This window comes from Calonectris borealis, chromosome Z (assembly GCF_964195595.1).
Source record: "Calonectris borealis chromosome Z, bCalBor7.hap1.2, whole genome shotgun sequence".
NCBI classification, from domain to species: domain Eukaryota; kingdom Metazoa; phylum Chordata; class Aves; order Procellariiformes; family Procellariidae; genus Calonectris; species Calonectris borealis.
The window spans coordinates 18,751,693-18,770,813 of record NC_134352.1 but is presented as its reverse complement, the minus strand read 5'-3'; the positions used below and the strand labels follow the sequence as shown (position 1 = coordinate 18,770,813).

At 36.0% G+C, this 19,121-nt stretch overlaps 1 protein-coding gene across 7 annotated transcripts in view; it reads right to left on the bottom strand.

Moving 5' to 3' along the window:
• The window catches only part of HSD17B4 (hydroxysteroid 17-beta dehydrogenase 4), a 64,748-nt gene that overhangs the window by 22,759 nt on the left and 22,868 nt on the right, over nt 1–19,121 (bottom strand). For all 7 annotated transcript variants that reach the window (XR_012671031.1, XR_012671032.1, XM_075137738.1 and 4 more), the window contains 6 exons: nt 17,537–17,643; nt 16,620–16,853; nt 15,623–15,674; nt 14,291–14,362; nt 12,679–12,782; nt 8,775–8,840 (listed from right to left, as the gene is read on the bottom strand). Coding sequence is in view for 5 of the 7 variants with exons in the window: in XM_075137738.1 (XP_074993839.1) it covers nt 8,775–8,840; nt 12,679–12,782; nt 14,291–14,362; nt 15,623–15,674; nt 16,620–16,853; nt 17,537–17,643 (635 nt within the window). In the remaining 2 variants the exon portion in view is untranslated. The remainder of the gene's footprint in view (nt 1–8,774; nt 8,841–12,678; nt 12,783–14,290; nt 14,363–15,622; nt 15,675–16,619; nt 16,854–17,536; nt 17,644–19,121) is intronic.

Here is a 19,121-nt window from a genome sequence, read left to right as displayed (position 1 = left end):
ATATCAAAGTTACAACACTATGAAAGAGACTTTTAGTGAGGAACAGACCCTTAGTTCCTTTTTTTAAAAGAAATTAAAACCTGGCAATTTAGAGTTGCTCTTGACAGAATTCTACAAAGTAGAGTACGACCCTTCATTACTGAAATTTTCTTTCAAGGGAGTCTAAAATCTAACAGCAAATTGCCATGCTTGAGAACTAGAAAATAAAATTTGCCAGATGTGAAATAATTAAATGAAATAATTACATTACTTTTTACCCAAATTAAAATTCTAAGGTCTCACTTTCATTCTTCCATTAATTTGAATTTTTACAAAAGTTGTCAGAAGGCTATTTTCACAAAGGGGCTGGTGTAAAAAATTTTAATTCAAACTAAATAACATCTAGTAGTAGTAGTATTGGAAAATTCTACTTACGTATGATAAAAAAAGACAAATTTCTGTTTTAAGCTCAAATCTCAACTTAAATTTAGGTATGTAGCTGTTGCTTACTAAAGCTGTAATAAGAACTAGCCATTTATTTGGGGTCATAATAAGCACTACTTGGGAGACAATACTTCTACCAAACGCTTCTCAAAATTACTGTAGTAAAAAATACTTGTGCTTTGCTAACAAAATAAATGTAGCATTTAGGAAATAATTTGGTTCAGAGAATTAAATGTGATCAATGTATTTAACTGAAAGTCTGAAGCGTGAATATGGGAGACGATACTTGTCTTTTTGTACTTTCAACAACTCGAGTGGCACTGGTCACAGCTGAAAACACATAGGCTGAACTGAATAAAACAGTTACACAACTGTTATTTCAAATTCAATGCAGCAAGTCAGGTCTGCCAACAAACTTCTTTTCCATCTTTGGTATTACTTCATTTCATAAATTACATTCCACATGAAAACAGAATTGTTTTAAAGCCTTGTTGGCTCTACTTTCTATATTCCTCGAATAATGACATTTCCTGAAGTCTTGAGTGATAGCATTAAAAAAAAAAGAAAAAAAAAAGAAAAAAAAAAAAAAGAAAAAGTGATGCATCCTTGGAGGATGACAAGAGTCAATTGATGTGGGGCATTAGATTGAAGTCAGTCATAATACTATTAGATTGTTTTCCAATTAATAATACAAACTGTCAAGTCTCATTTCCTAACAATTTAGGAGTTCTGCCAGACCACAAAAGAAAAGGCGATATCCAATCTGTCTGTGCCAATTTTTTAGTCTTGCCTGCAGACTGCAATAAAGGTCAGTGGTAAAGCTAACAAAAAAGGAAGCCAGATATCCATATATTTTCCCTTCTAACTGGGAAGAAAAAGAGCTCTGCCCAAGAGCTTATGTTACCCAGTATATGTGTATATACATATACACGTACAAATGTGTGTGTACATGTATGTACATATACTTTACCTAATAGCTTATTTAAGTAAGAGCAAGCAGACATGCAATCTCATGAAGAAAAAACAGCCACAAATCTCATCTACACATTTCAGTGAGCTCTGATTTACATTGAGAACAATGAATGTTTCCAGTTAAACTGGCAGTGCTGATGCTTCAAGGGCTCAAATATAGCACAGTACTTAAGTAATTCACTGTACTTAAAATGAAGCAGCTACCCTTTGACTATCTGAAATGCCCATTTACCATACCTTCTTTTTGAATTAATTATCTCTGTAAGGGTAACGAGAGATATTAAGAAAGAGCAATTGGTAGAAACCAACACATAGAAAGATAAAAGGGTTTATTTGTTCCTCCAGATAACCAACTATTTTTCTTAAAGCAGGCGTATGTGGAAAATAAACAAAATAGACAGTTTAAGTTGCTCATAATAGTTTTCAATGCCTAAATATATTTTGTGGAAATCTGGAACACACATGATTCTATTTTTTAACAAGACTATAATTAAGAAATACAAGTGTATAGTTTCCTGGACTACCTTTGGTTTGCCATTATATGTTCTTAGTGGTCTGGACTATCCAAACACTACCTTATTCACTACATACCTTTGACTCCCTCAAGAATAAGAATTACTAAAACGTTCAATTAAAACACTTTCACATATACAGCTACAAACAGGAATAGGTATAATAGATATAAAACGGCATTACATCTTTTCTCCTTCCTTACCCCACATTATCCATGTCTTTACTGTTTACACCTACCACATATTCTTCAAATTTAAAATCAACTTATATATTCTGGCACAGGCTTCACAGAACATTAGCTGTTTTTCAGTAGCATGGCAAACGTACAAGAAGCCTTTCCTTTAGCAGTGCCTCTCTTAATCAAAAAGAACAAACCACTTTGGTTTGGGGAACTTCAAATGGAATAACAATTTTTATATCCTTTACTAAGACATGCATAGATAAGTGCAGGAGACAAACTCTTGGTAATGAAGAGCACCTTGTTTAAGTGAAATGACTGCCAGGCTAGTACCTTTTCTTCTTTTATCATCTTGCCACACAAAATTCTAGTATAATCCAAGCCCTCAACTATTTTTTAAAATCGCCATGATTAGAAAATTATATTCTGATCTTCCCAACAGGAATAAACACGAGGGGGCGGTGGGGAGGGTGTGGGTGGGTATGAGGGAGTGTGTGTGTGTGTGCGTGTGTGTGTGTAAACCCCGAAATTAGCATCATAACATGTAACAAACTTTCAAAGTAATTACTATTACAAATGCTCACTCCCTATACAATTTCAAGGGTTCTGAGAGTATCTTCTCTGCATACTTGAAATCTTTAGACACATTAGGAAAACATCATAAAATCCTTGCAATGGCTTCACATCCCTTTGTTTTGCTTGTATCATCCTTTGTTGTTAAGCACTTTTTTTCTGGCATGCTCTCTGTATCTGTGAACCTACTGCAGCACTTCATTTTCTCTATCACAAAACAAATTATTTATGCTACAAACAGAAAAAAAAAAAATCACCTGAGGCTCTCAGGAGGCTCTCTTGTGCTATTCTCTGAAGTTAATTTAAATTTACATGTTTTCAGGCCACTCTCTACTACAATCTTTACAGAGCAGGACATAAAGAAAAACATTTGTCCTGTAACCATATTTTCCCCATTCATGCACATGTTTTCATCGTCTTCTCTCTCACAACTTTATTGCACTCATTCAAAAAATGACCTTAACTCAAAACACTCACCTTCCTATAACTTTTTTCTTCTAATCTGTTTAAAATAAGCATAAAAACTCTCCAAGGAAACAAACACAAGCTGGAAATAACCAGCTTTTTTTTTCCATATAATGTTAATGATTACTTATTCAATCTATGCATATGTTCTCTAAAAACACACACAAATATTTACATATGCTTAGAATGAAAACACAAATGAAATCTGGGTAGAATAAGAGATGACTTTCCACAGGTAAGTATCCACATCCCAATTACACAGAAGCTTGTAAGGGTCTTATCCCACCATCCTCAAAGTAAAACACTGACTCATAGTACTGAACCTGTTGACAACAGGCAGAAAACATTTTACAGTAGGTTTTAGTTTAATAATTCATTAGGCTGTTAAATGTTTCCCATTCACCTCTTTCCTTCCAAGATGTCTTTTTAATAAGATTTTATTGCAAAGTTCACTCTTTTACAACAAACTAGACTTGTGCACAATTGTCTTCACAATTGTTTCCAGTTACATTAAGAACTTGACACAGTAAAAAACTAAACTCAGGTAGCTAGAGGACAGCAGTATGAGCAACAGGACTGCAGGACTGAGAATGACTCGGGAAGGGGAGGGACAATCCTGCAGTCTTAGTCACAGGATACTGGTGACACTACTTGAAACATGGCAGGTGCCAATTATTTTCTCCTCTTTCAGAGAAAACGGAAAAGAACTGTATTTTAGAAAAAAAACAAACCACTAAAGAGCAGCAATTTCTTCACACCCTGTCAGTCGATACTTGATCTATAGCTGGAACAGAAGGCTTTACATAGCTTCTATATTTTAAATCCTATCAGATTAGTCTAGGTGTGAATTTACTGAATCTCTCTAAAAATCTCTGAATGAATAAAGAATCATTATATTCCCTAAATTGGCTTTTTTTTTTTAATGCTGCTCACTGTATCACATTCTCAAAAATCACCATTGGATGCTATACGCCACTCCTTTAAGCACTCTCTGTACCACTAAAATGCCTCAAACATTTACAAATATGTTTACGTTATAGACTGGAAACTACAAAACAGCAGAAAAGGTCGTAATTGTCAGCAGCACAAACCAATTCCGGCTCTCTAATTTAACATTTGAAGGCCTAATTCTTCAAAGCACATCACATTTTCAGTGTATACTGTACAAGTTCAGAACAGAGGTCCTACGAATTTCAATTTCAGCCTGTGATGCTCAGACACCCTCCTGCTAGTCTGACTCCCAAATTTCATCTTCCACATTCCATCATCTCATCTTCTCCTATCAGCCACTGATTAAGGAGCACCCATGTCTGAGTACTTTGGGATATCTGGGTAACAGTTGCCCACATACCATAATAATTTTATGGACAAAGCAAAGAAAATCCATTGTCAAAGAACTGCAGCTCCAGCCAGTCACTAACCACGAGATCATCTTCCTCTCATTACTCCTTCTCAGAACACAACTTCTTGCAACAAATAACATAGGAAAACTGACTTCCTATGCTACCTCAGCTCATGCCTAGAGCCCTCTCTTTGCCTGTGGAAGTTCTTGAAGGAGAGGGAACAAACACATCATTTATGCCTTCATGACTGAAAACTGTATCATAAAGCACTGCATACAAAGGGGATTAAGACTACAAACAAAGCAAACTTTATTTGGAATTTTTATCTTTTTATAGACTCTGCAACATTTAAAACATCACCATAGTTTTCCAAATGGAAGAAACTTAAAAAGGGCACGATATCAAAAAGCTTCTCCTCCAACAGACCAGCAATAGTCTCAGTTTCATCACCTCTAAAAAGGAATTTAAAAATCCTTGAAAGCAAGGACGGCCAATTTTCCTGATCCTGGAAACCAGAGAGCAGAAGTATCATGTGCTTGAGATACTCAAGTTGCATGGAAAAATAGCTCTGGCAGAAATTCACATGTGAGACCTCACATGACTCTGCTTTGCAGAGACTTACAGGGGGCACAGGGGCATCTACACAGCTGGTCCCAAAGCATGGTAAGCTGAGACACCATGTTTTTCAAAATCTATTTAAATGGGTTTTTTATCTCTTTGTCATGTCTATTTCTCCCTATTAATGTAAGTAACAAATACACAGAATCAGAACTTAAAGTAGGAGAATGCTTTAGTGAAATACATGATACTGTTGCAAGCAAAGAGAATTTTTAACTGGCAACCATTTCTTAAAATTATTGAACATTTTACTGAAATGAGCTGACATTAACAAAAACTTGGAAGTTCTGCAAACTCTGCATGTTACAGCTTTAGTTTTTTCATATAGGCAAACAGGACAGCTAGCTTTCAGAAGAAAGCGGAAGGAAACACAGAATAGTAAAACTGAAATGACTTCTTGAAAAATTCCATTTTATGGGCTACTGTTATACCGTTTATTTATTGTCACAACATTGTGTATTCTGAATAGTAATTCTGGTATTCGAAGACAGAGAACAGTTTATTTCTTGGGAGGCAACATGCACAGTATAAGAATGCTGTGACTTTTTCCATGAGAAAACAAAAAAACTCCCACAGAAAGCCCCAACAAACTCAAGACTCCGTATTTGTTTCCTTCCTCAAAAGTGACTTGCATCACTTGGACATCATCCACTTTAAATAGCCACTGCAGCTTACTTTGTGTGTCATCAGAAAATGAATTCCCAAGAAATCAACACATTTGGGAAGGGAGTGAAAAGAAAACTCTACCGAGACAAAACTCTCTGGAGATACAGGTCATTCACTGCCTGTGATTCCTAACTGCATTAGGAACCATTCAGCAAAATCTGTTTGATTGATTAATTTAAGGCCCTGGTTCGAAAACCAGCAGGACAAGAGTAGCTTGGTGATACTGAAGCTCTGTAACTACATTAAACATTCCCTACAGGGTTGAAATTGAATGATTCATTTCTTGCTAAATGGCTAATAGTCAAACACCCTCTAGACTTCTTGATCTTCTGTCAAAAGGTCTATTTTATTCAAAAGATTTATGGCAGTATATCTGGTAAAGCATAGCTCAGGTTACAGAGAGAGAACAAGCTAGAAAAATACCACAGCACATGCACATCTCTACAGGGCAAGATGGAAAAAACGTCACCTAGTTCTTTGCAGAAAAATTCATGAACACACAGAAGAAATATTTTATGTTCTTCTTCATCAGGATGCAAATTTTAAGCCTTAAAGCCTTTTAGAAGGTCAGATACTTCTTCTAAATTTTTCTTAACCATTTTTCATCTTTAAGCAGCTTACACCATGGTACTGCAACTCATTCATAAGCACTGGTTGGTCTTTAAAGAACTTCTCAAGAATGGGGACAGATTTGAAAGGGATAAACAGCTATGATACTACCTGCTATCAGTCTTTGATACCGCTAACCAAAAGGATTAGTTTGTTCTGTCAATGGTCACTGACATAACACAATCATTTTTCAAGGAATTGTAGGTGGCTGTACCCTCCATTCTGCTGAACACGTGGTGAAGGGCAAAAACGGTTATTAGCCCTCTGTTCCCAGTACCCTCTTCACTAAGCAGCACTTCCTCCTGTCTGAAAACATGTAAAAAACATTCTTCCTCTTGCAAAAAACTTAACCCAGTGAAGCTGAGTTAGAACTGAATATAACTTTCAAGATAATCACAGTCATTCAATGAAAGATAGGAGTCATAACTGTAAACATTTTTAAAATATGCATGATGGTCTACTTATCAGGAAGTTTACTACATGATCATGCTATGAAAAGTTAAGGGGGAAAAATGCTAATTAAAAAGAGCAGTTTAGCCACGTAATTGTGATTACAAAAAACTGGTGAATGTCACCTATCGCTGGAAATAAATACAGTACAAGCTAACTCAGATGCCATCTGCAAGCTGACTCTTTCAGTCTGTCTCATACTCTGTACTAATTCAATAGCTGAACGACAACAGTGATTTCTGCCAACACCTTTTTCATTTAAACACTATGAAAAAAAAATTTCAGAAACTTCAATGCAATTTGTGTGCCAGCTTCCATTTTCAAAAAGGACTTCAGGCAGTTATGTGTCATTCCACAAATACATAAATGTAAAATCTTGGTAACATTTCCCCAAGCTGTCCTTCACATGCAAGTCTGTATTCCTGCCCATAAAGTTCCCAAGTTCTACACAATCCCCCTCCTGCACACAGGCATCATCACTTAAGCACAGACGCTACTGAATAATTTGGCAGATAAGCCTTCTTGCGATTCTCCAAGTCCGCTGGCTGTGGCTCCTGCAAGATCTAATTGGAGAGGAATTCTCTTTATATATCTACCTGCCAGAGTAAATCTTAAAATAAAACAAGTGTGGTGGCTACTCTGTGCCACTCCCTTTATTTCCAAAAATCAGTTTTGCAGTAGCAAAGTTTCCCAACTTCTGTATTACAGGGTCACTACCATCTTCTTTTATCTCATGAACATTTTATACACATGAGTATTTTATACGCAGTAACAATTCCAGACATAAGAGTTTAAGGTTCAGAAACTAAGATTACTGTATGAACAAGGGGATCATAAATGTCGTCTGAAAATTGCGGGACCTGGAATCGATGCCAATATAATCATGCAGAGAAGAACGTGAACTAGGGTTGTAACATTCAAAGTAAATACTTTTAGCTACTGGGCCATTAGGGTTGCTGTGTTTTGTCTAATAAAGTGCCAGCTGCTAGAGAGCATCTTCAACTGCACCTCCCAGGAACAAAGTACTCTCTCATCATTCCCTGCTCCTTGCTTACCTTGCCAACTTTTGATGAAGCCTATTCAGAAGAATTAGACCGATGCTGTGAATTTTAGGATGCAACAAGCACATCAGTGATAGAAACAGAAATGCTGATCTAAGCTCTCTTTCTTGGTTTAAGTGGGTAGGGCTGACTTGGACTTCAAGCACACGAATCAGCTGGATGAGACTTGTTTAATTACTCCGTATATAATCAGCTGATGCTCAACATTTTAATTGCATCTCCAAAACCTACAGACTCCTGCCATGACTAAGTTGCTTTTGAAAATACTACTCAGTGTCTTAATACTGGTAGCTCCAGACTTTCCTGTCTTATTTGTCTGACACCTGCATATGTTTACCTTTAGAGGAGGATGTATTTATTTACTCAGGTTTTCACCTATGGAAAGTAGATGCCTGTGAACCAGTGGGACTGTGGACAGACAGAAACATACCTGGACAGACATTTGTCAGTATTTCAGGTTTCTCTGACTACTACTACTATACAGAAATTTAACTTTTTCAAAACTGTGAACTTTAAGCACTTTTTTTCTGTCACGATGTGTTTGCTTGCACCATTTGTTGTAAATTTCATAGACTTTGAACGTTTTTTTTTTCAACTACAACAGAATACAAATGTTCATTTCTTCCTTCTATGTACAATTTTGTAATAAACGGTTATAAAATTGCCTCAGCCTTATGAAAAGGATGTTTTAGATAGTACATTGAACACACTGTCATAACTCAACCTAGCACAAATTTTAGCTTCACATTATACATGGAGATATATACACACACACACAAAAAACTATACATATATAAATACCTGAGGTATATCAGAAAATTTGAACTATTAGTGAACATCATATAAGACCCCTTTCTCCAAACAAAACAAACATTTCCACACGTAGAGCATACAAAACTTTACCTGATCAGCAGTTGTGACATCAGAAATTACAGCATCAGGAGGTCTCTTGGGTGGATCCACTGTTACCTAAAGCAAAAGTAGTAGTATTAATATTTCACTGCAAAAATCTTTTATCTGTACCCATGCCAGAATATGTCAGGTACGTATAAAAAGAAACAGCATTTACAAAGCTGTTAAGGTTCCTCCTACCCTTTCTACATTTACAGACAAATAGAAAAAAATATTTATGACAGAAGAAGTCTCTTACCAAGGTTAGCTTTAGAAGGATAGCAACCTTGAGGTATCAAATCTGGCTAAATTACATGTTATAGCTGATCAGTTTGATTACATTTCTTCCAACCTATGCAAAAAAGCTCAAGCAAGAATTATTCACTCAAAAAAAATAGTTGTCTCATAGAACATTAGTGTTTTGGAACACAGAACTGAAAAAAAAAAAAGCTTTTAAAATAATACTTTAAAAAGCGCAATTGAGTATAAAATAATTTACTACCTCACTCATGGACTACATGACTTTTGGCCTTTAAGAGCTTCCAGCTCTGTTTTTGTTTTGCACTTTTTTCTTTTGTTTTTGCCATTACATACTGCATATTAAGCCCCACATTACTGTAAAAAAGGTGTTCCTTGTGCAATCTACAGCTTCACTGTTCAATTTTGAAGACATAAACTTTATCAACAGACTGACAAGAGAATGTCCTAGATCATGATAAACACAAAGAACACCATAACCAATTCAAAGCTATTAAAGTAGCTGAAATCTTTTTTCCCCCTCAGCTTCTTGGGTTTTTCAAAACAAACAAAAAAAGCCCAAACAAAGAGAAACAGGCATAAGCTCTAAAATGAAAGGAAGCAACTTGACTCTCACCTGCAGTAATTCTACTTAATCTTAGTTTGTGTAAGCTCTTTACCAAAGATAAGAGAAATCAAAAGAAACTGAGTGCTGTGTAGTTTCACACCTAATAACAGCACAGGCTCTTTTCTGTTTATTTACAGCAGAGCAAAGCCACATCTGGGGTGGAAAACTTGATAACATCACTCCTGCTTTTGTCACTTCAGAGAACCACAACAGACCTAGGTATTAATCAGCTTGATAACAAGGACACTACCTAACATGCTTTCAAAACAAGAATTGCTTGCCAATCTATTTCCAGTTTGTTTAAAGAAACTCAACCTGACCTACTGAGCCATTAAGACGTTAAAACTAACATATGAATAATTAAGGAAACCCCTCTGCCAGTAGAGCAAGAAAACCCCAACTCAAGAGGAGAGACATGACTTAACACGTGTTGCTCATCATAGACCTCAACTTGGAAATTTGTTCTCTTTAGTTTGCAGATACAATCAATGCGTAAAGTGACAAAAAGACACATTATAAAATATGCCTGATCAGCTTGGGATTTCTTTTTGGCACAGAGGGACGTGAAAGTTTTTTTAATTGGGAAGATTTTCAAAGACAAAGGAATATTTATTATTTGAAACTGGCCTCTTGCATGCAGAGGCCTCTGTTGAATTTACTATCATTGTGTTGTCTTAACTACATGTTGTTTCCTTCTATTACAAGAAAGGCTGCTGCCTGAAATAGGTATTCTTTATATTTTAAAATGTGAAATCATTTATATAGTATTCTCATACTTCACTTAATAGAGTGAAAAAGTTGCAGTTGCCTGAAGTGCAACGTTTAACTGAAAAGTGCCAAGACAGTACACTGGAGTCACTGATGCCACCACTATAGATTAGCAACATTTCCTCTGAACCACTGTTTTTTTTACATGCACTATTATAAAATCTGATTACAGAAGAATTAAGGGTTCCATCAAGGACCTTTATACACTGTCTGCAATAATATTCTGAATTTTTTTATACTACACGGAAGCTTTTCCCATTTCTCCTTAAAGCAGCAGGCATTTCAAGATTTGATTTGTAAAGTTACATATGGGAAAACTTCTATATAATTGATATAGATTTAAGTCAAAAAAACTTGTAAGTTTACATCAAAAAATCCCAAAGAAAATTACCTACAGTATTCCAGATGTACAAAACCTAGATATTTCATTACAAATTTTCAAAAATACTGAGTTTAAAATAGCCTTTATTCAATTGACTGTTTATTACTGTAGTGCCTCAAGGCTCTAGTTCACAGTAACAACATTCAGTCATAGCTGGCACTACCCTTAAACATAGTATTGAAGAAGACAATAGGTATATGTCAGGTACCTGAATAGCTACTTCATGCACACTATGTGTTCATGTGACATTGTTTGTCATTTGCTAACTCTTTCCCAAAATGCAGAAGTTCCACTCCACTGGAAGTGAGAAACTATAATGCTGCTTCCCTCTTCTCCTCTTTATGCTTTCCAAACCTCTTTCATGCAAACACATAGATTTATAAAGAGCTACACCTAGAGATCTCTTCTAGAAATTGCAAGTTCAAACCTAACACCATACATTTGAGTACTTCTCAGCCTTTTACTAAACTAGCCTTTTCACTAGAGCAATATCTCGCAATATTACCATATGATCATACCTATTAGCACAAATTTAGCACATGAAAAACAAGTTACTAAAGTAAACATGAACACCCTTTGTATACACACACACGAAATTATCACTAGGTATCAATTTATTTTTGAATATAAATAGCCCTGCCCACCCCCTTAAATGGAAGCAAAGAAAATCTCTGAGGTGGAGCAGCAGGACACACTGTTACGCTAAACTGACAACACACAGATCACGTATTCCCAACTGGAGATGTAAGCACTGAGGCAGAAATTGAAATGTGATCATGACAGCAGAGTTGAGACAGGTTTAAATCAGGACTCTGTTATGAGTCTAGTTGGCATAACCCAGCAGCTCAGTACTAGGCCCCTAGACAAAGTATCTAAAATCTCAGCTTTTTTGTCACTCTCCTTGCTGCCCATGCTCAAACAAGAGCAACCAAAAAATCTGCTCTTAAAGCTACATATAAGAGACGTAAAGCTCCCCAAATCTACTTGAGAAAACCAAGACTTATATATAAAAGCCACTTCTCTGTTCTTGTTCTGATCTAAGAGGTCTCTAAAAATTTTTCAGATCAAAAGTAGATTGAAAAAATAAAACCTTTCCCAAGCTAGCTTTTAACAAGAAATTAGTACCCTTCCTCATCTGTTCCTTTATGGAGAGTATGATTGGGACTAACTCAATACATAAAACCAAAACGGGTAAAGTTTCTTTTCCTTGCAAAGCTTACATTTGGGTTTCATAAAACCAAGATTCAGTAAGATTCTTGACAAATTGGACAGTTGAACTGATAGCATCTTCCATCTGACCTACAGAAGTAGAATTTTAAGGAATTTAGCACAGCCCAAAGTACAATATGTAGCAAATTTTACCGCTTCTATAGAATTAACTGGGTCAAATTGGGTCAGATTACAGCCTGCTACACTGTTGACTTCAAAAGACACTCCTCTAAAAGATCTAATACGAATCCTCTAGAAGAGCATTCTGTCCACATCGTCATGCATTTGAAATGAATTGCAATTTCATTTTAACTTCAGACATAATTTTCTAATTCCAAGTCCACAGAATTTAGATTCTAAACATTTTCCAGAGAATCTCCTGTTTTGTTTTCCATTAGGATATTCCATATCTGTAGTTTCAAATATTTGAATGTAGGCATATCTCACCCGCTGCACGTTCAGCAATTCACTTTTCTCCCTAACCAAAACCATTGGTTTCCCAGGCCCTGAACAGTATCTTTTTACTCAAGCTCTTCAATGAACACCAGTATTTAAATTCCATTTGAGTTTATACCACCACACTGCTCAAATGTTAGTTTATCCTTCCTAGTTGATATAGCAAATATTTTTCTTACAGGGCTGACAGAAGTTTTTATGTGTTTTTTTTTAAATATGAATATGTGTGAATTTACCTTGGCCTTTTCTGATGTTCGTTTTCCACCAAATCTTCCAGCTCCAATAAAAAACAGAGAGAACTGATTATAACACACTAGGTCCTTTCCACAATAGGTATTCACTGAAAGACAACAAAAGAGGAAGGTCATATATTGTCTTCGATCTCCTTTTTCATATAGCTAGCATGTGTTGTGATAAGAGAAAAGTTCAGCTTCAAACATGACAAAGCTTATTTTTAAAACCAAAGGGACAATGGTCACACTTTCATGTCGCACTGTTGCAAGTCACTTCCTGCCTGGTGAAGACTAATGATCTGTATTAAATAACATTATCATGAATTTTATCTATATGGAAGCATTAAAATTAAGAAATAAGCTATCAAAATGCTGATGACATTCAAGGTGCTAAAAATGTTTGACAACAGAGTGCTGAAATTAGTATTTATTTCAGCATCTCACACTGCATTAGCAATTTATTTAAATATGATAGAATTGTACCATAAAATATGATGTATTAGAAGCTATTAAGAATCCCTAGTGTGTGAAGCACATTACCAACTCATACAAAAAGTGCTACTAGTACTTTATATGAAAAGAGCTCCAGAGCAAGCTTTAGTTTAAGGTCACCTGTTTCTTCTTTTGAAGAAGTTAAACTTCTTACGCTGAATTGAGATTCAGCTTCCTATTTCCAGTCCATGCCTATTCCACTCACTTACACCTTAGATTGAAATTTACAGTATTGTTAATAATGTTCATTTCCAGTTCCGGAAGAAATATAAAAACCACTAAGACTCTGCTCACAAAAAGAACTTTTGTGCGTTGCAGAAACAGATGGGTTTAATGTTAGCCCAGTATGGAAGCATAACACAGCTAGGAGGAACAAAGGGACAGCAAAGACCTTTTTACAATTTTATCTGTACACTGAAGGAATAAAAGCTCAAGAGTGTTTAGAGATTCACTGCCTATTAACCTACTCTTGCAGCCTAACTTCCCAAGGGACCTTGGTATAACCATACCTAAAGATATCAAAATTCTGAAAACAACAGCTTATCGACTTCCAGAGATGTTCTGATCCTTTAACTTGGATACAAGAGGAAGGAAATGGGGTTTTGTTTCGTTTTGGTTAGAAAAGAATAATTTAGAAATAAAAAAAGAATGCAGGACATGCATTTGAAGATGGCTGCTTTGCAGATGAGTCTACACAACATACACATGTAACCAACCTTTGCAAAACCACATCCCAAAACACACGCACAAATACGCACACACACCCCCTTGCTGAATGGTGGCAGAATCTAAAATAGCTGTCTTCAGCTAGGACCAAGTATTATTAAAGAACTTTGTTCAGTTTGCATAGTGCACTATTCTACCTACATAGGAAAAAACCAAACCTTCTCTGAACTCTTCTTCCAAAGAGAGTGTTCTTATTTCAGTATGTTAACTGCCCTAGAACAATTACATTATACATTTACACAGCTATTGCCGATTAGCTCATTTCTCAGCTCTCATTGAGATTTAATAAACAAACAGCCTTTATTGTGGAAATGCTGGCAGTTATTGGTACAGCTAGTTAAAAACTGAGCCTGCCAAATTTTACTGCATCCCCTCCAAAAATTATAAACCACCTTACCATCTATAAGCAAGACTGCTCCTGATCCCTTGTCAAGAATATCAGCAATGGTTGAAACTGAAGTTAATTGCCCTGTAAGAAAAGAAGAACACGTACATGTTGTAAGGTTTTGCTTCAGGAATGAAGTCCACAGATCACTCTTCACACTTCCTTACTAACAATAATAATAACGGTAATAATAATCCTAGTAATAGTCATAGTAATTTCAATTATCATGATTATAATGAAAGTGTCTGGGAATCTTAGCAAATCTTGGTTTGCAGATGTGAGAAATTTTGGTTTTTTTTTTTTTTTTTTTTTTTTTAAATAGAATCTTGCTATAGTTTATGTATTCAGAGCTAAACACAAATCACATTTCAGACTCACAACACGTTGCTAACTTCAAAGATAGCTCCAATCACTTAAGGATTGTCCACAAATTTCAAGAGGGCTGAGACAACTACAGTTCTACAGAAGCTCAGCTCAGCTCAGGGCCTGGGCCTGTGGGTTTATGAAGTTTGTCTCTAAAGAGGTTATTGCTCTAGAGAGATATGTAACCATCTATGTTTACATAATCAGCCTATGGAATGGAAAAATAAAAAGCTTTATGAAGTCCTGGCAATCCATTATTAATTATCAGACTTCTCTGAAGTTAATACAGCTTTCACACACCTCCTTTTTGTTTCAACAAGAAATTTATCTGTGGCTTGCAAGATTTTTTTTTTTCCTTCTACACTCTGGAAAAGTTAATTTTTAAAAACTACTAATGAAGAAACCCAGACACATGCATGCATATCTTGAATGAGTCTAATGAGCACCTCTCAAGTGTTTTAAACTGGGAAAACACAGCCATCTGTGAATATCTTCAGAATTTTGACAGGAAGAAAAGTAATGCTTTTTTAGCTTCGTCATCGAGATGTCCATTCCTCCTTTACATACATAATTTAAATCTTATCCTCTTACAGGCACACAGATGCAACGAATGTTGAAGAATTTTTAGGTAAGCATTCCAAAATTTCTATGATACAACCCTACAGAAAGAATTAAAAGTTCTGCTACTAGTATCAAATTATATGAGTAATAGACCAGCATGTAGTATATTTGCTTATTATATCAAAGATTAGGCATGAGTTTACTAAGTATACTATAGAAAAGCAACACCTGATCCTAAGAACACAGAGTTTCAGAATTCCTTCAATAATGCAACAGGTTGGCTCTCTTCTCCCCCACCCCTTGTAAAAAGAATATGCAAAAAATCCAGCTGGAAACAGTACTTCCCTATTTCCACTTATAATATGGCTACAGGAACTGTTGTCATAGTGAAAAGCAAATCAACAACACAAAAGGACTGACCTGAGGTTGGTAATGGTTTATACAGTTCCAGATATTGCTCACCATGCAGCATCTATATAAAGAAAGGCAGTGCTATAACAACAATCAATATATTGATTCAAGAATAAAGACATGGACCTGTTGGAGCGGGTCCAGAGGAGGGCCACAAAAATGGTCACGGGGATGGAACACCTCTCCTATGAAGAAAGGCTGAGAGAGTTGAGGTTATTCAGCCTGGAGAAGAGAAGGCTTCAGGGAGACCTTATTGCAGCCTTTCAGGACTTAAAGGGGGCTTATAAGAAAGATGGCGGCAAACTTTTTAGCAGGGCCTGTCGAGACAGGACAAGGGGGAATAGTTTTAAAATAAAAGGGGGTAGATTCAGACTAGATATGAGGAAGAAATATTTTACAATGAGGGTGGTGAAACACTGGAACAGGTTGCTCAGAGAAGAGGTAGATGCCCCATCCCTGGAAACATTCAAGGTCAGGCTGGACAGGGCTCTGAGCAACTTTATCTAGTTAAAGACGTCCTTGCCCACGGCAGGGGGGTTGGACTAGATGACCTTTAAAGATCCCTTCCAACCCAAACTATTCCGTGATTCTATGATTCTATATTGTATCGATTCCCCCATCAAAATTGCAAGGAAATACAGTTATTTTAGAAAGTGTTCAGAACAAACAAATAAAAAAAAAACCTGCAAGTTTTTTGGTTTGTTTTTCCAATTTCATCCCCAACAGAAAATATTTTCAAAGAAAGTTTTAAACTTTTGTCGTTTAATAAAAGCATAGTGAACACAAATTAAAATTTAACAAAAAATTGATCATTTGTGCCATCTTAGGAAGACAGAGGTTATACAAGTGAAGTAAATTAATAATTTCTTAGGATGCAAGAATACAAAACAATGAATTCTCCTCTTCTAGATTAAACAGAACTTATTAATATTATAAGCATACTAACTAAAGTCACCTTACAGTTAGTCAAATCACAAACAAAATTAGATACTTAACTCTTCCTTACCTTTGCGAGATCAATATTTAGTCCTGGAAGAGAAGGAACACCACCAAACATCGAAGTCTGAGCAGGAATTACTCCAAAGCTAGGTAAACAGCAGAAATCTTCACTTCCTTCAAAGAGAAATTTCAGGTGGTCTGGATCCTTAGTTGACATTCCCACACCAAGGGCATACAGAATAGGCTCTAAGTGAGTATATTTATACACGTTGGTAGCCAATTCCCGGCCAACAATGCTTGCCTGGAAATGAAAAGTCAGTACAAAATAAAATTTCATAATAGTTAATATTGCACTTGCATTCTTTCTATAATTCTCGTATCAAACAAAATTCACATTTGAGCATTTTCTTTATAGTCACATGTAAACATAAAGTAATAAATATACCATAAAATATTAATGTATTTGTTGCAGTACAAGCAACCCTAATGTAATGCATTATATCTTGCTGCAATTTACTTCAAGAATAAGTAGTATAACTTCATACAGCTCTGCTCCCAAAAATGCATAAGAATTTTTCTAAAACAAACGACAGATGAAACAATTAATACTGTAATAAGATTGAAACAAGAAAAAATTATCTCTCTATAGAGAAGGAGCCAGAGCAAAACGACATTGCCCAACAAGACCCATCTGCTGCCCCTCTTCTGAACAATATCCTAACTAAAGAGGCTTACAGAACTTACAAGCACTTGCATTCTGCATTATACAGTCTATTTAGCCTTAAGTTTTCCAGTCATCAATGGGAAAAACGAAGAGTGGAGTCTGGAGATGCTTCTTATTCTGCTGCCTCACTTCACAGTTTAAAACCTACCTTTCTTTTTGCAGACAGCAAGCCAGAGTAGAAGCTGATCAGCAACACACAAGTCTCTCTGCTCAAGGTTTTCACCTAACTTTGAGTGCATCTGATAGACAGAGGTCCTTACCGTGTCAACAGATGAAGAGACCACTGATCCAGAGCTTGTTGAATTCATAGAAACATTCCCTTGAGACTCTATCTGACTTAGAACATCATTCAATACACTTATGGATTCTAGAGAAAGGAATTGAAAAAGATCACTTAGAAATAGCCATAAATGAGACACTCCAGTTAGACACACAACAAACATGCCAGCAAATGAGATACAGCCTGGTACTTCTCAATTCATTTTTAAGCACAATAAATACACATCTGCAAATTGAGCTGCATTTTACAGGCATCTACACAACAGTTGATGTTAAGTGATCTCTACACCTGTTCTATCAGTTCTGCACCCAGCGGTCAACCATGACACCTATACTAATTCAAGTGCCTGAAACACAACTGGTGCTATACACCACCATTCAAGCCAAGAGCAATACATCAGTAAATACTTTGTTTTATTCCCTGAACCACAGTGTTAAGGCGAAGTTAACGAGCATTATGTTTCAACTGTCTCAGAAGTAAACATCTGAAAATTAGTACTGCTTTTCTTATCTTGCAAATTATTTACAATACAAGTAACAGGTCTCATCTCCTGGCGGTTACCCTCTTTCCCAAGTCACATAAATAAATAAATAACGTCTGAGGCTCAAACAATGCCAAGAGAACTCAGTTATGGTAAAGGCAGGCAATCAAGAACAGCTTGCTCCTTAGAGCTCAATATGGCTAAAATCAATATTAAACACGTGTGTGTTAGAAGGAATCAAACAAAAAGCGGTGAGAATCATGCACAGAAAAATAAAAAAGTGTTTAAATCAGAGGGGCGCAAAATCATTATTTAAGTACTTTTACCTTGGAGTTGCTCCCCTCCACTTCCCTCCTGTACCCATACTGACTTGCACTGTTGCTCACAGTAACACTGTGTTCCTCTATTGCACAGCACTCCCTAAATATCCTGCAAGTTACCCTCTTGCAGAATCTTGATTTCCTAAACTATGTCTTGCTTCCCAGTCTCACTGCCAGAATCATCATAATGTTTTATTTGTGGCCTGAATCTCATGAAAAAAAAGAAACATATACTAAACAAAAATATGTTGTCACCTTTTCTGCCAAAGACAAGATTTATCTTTGAGTACAAGCGCTGTCATAACATGACGTGAGGTTATGACATTTACATGATGTGAAAATGTGCAAAACAAGAGATTTGTAATTTATAAGAACCCTTTAAAAGGTAATCCTTTTTATCCCTTTTTTCATTCATTAAATGAATGACGGAAAAGCAATACTGAGCTGCTGGGAGGAGTAACAGACAGTTTCTACCTTTCTTGCATGAACCAAAGAAAGGCTTTCACATTGCTTTAAAATATTCAAGGGAAAATAAATTCAAGTCAAAAATACTTGACTTCCAACTAAATCTGAATGTTTCTTCAACTTTCCATGTCCACAACCCATTTCCATCCAGGAACATAACTATCATTCTTAATGGTGAAATCTGAAAAGATGATTACCACCGTGTATTTTACATGCAATGACATCATTAAGACAAACAGTATAAAGGCAACCTGTAATTTAATAATGGTGCAGAATACTACAATCTCCTTTTCAAGGAG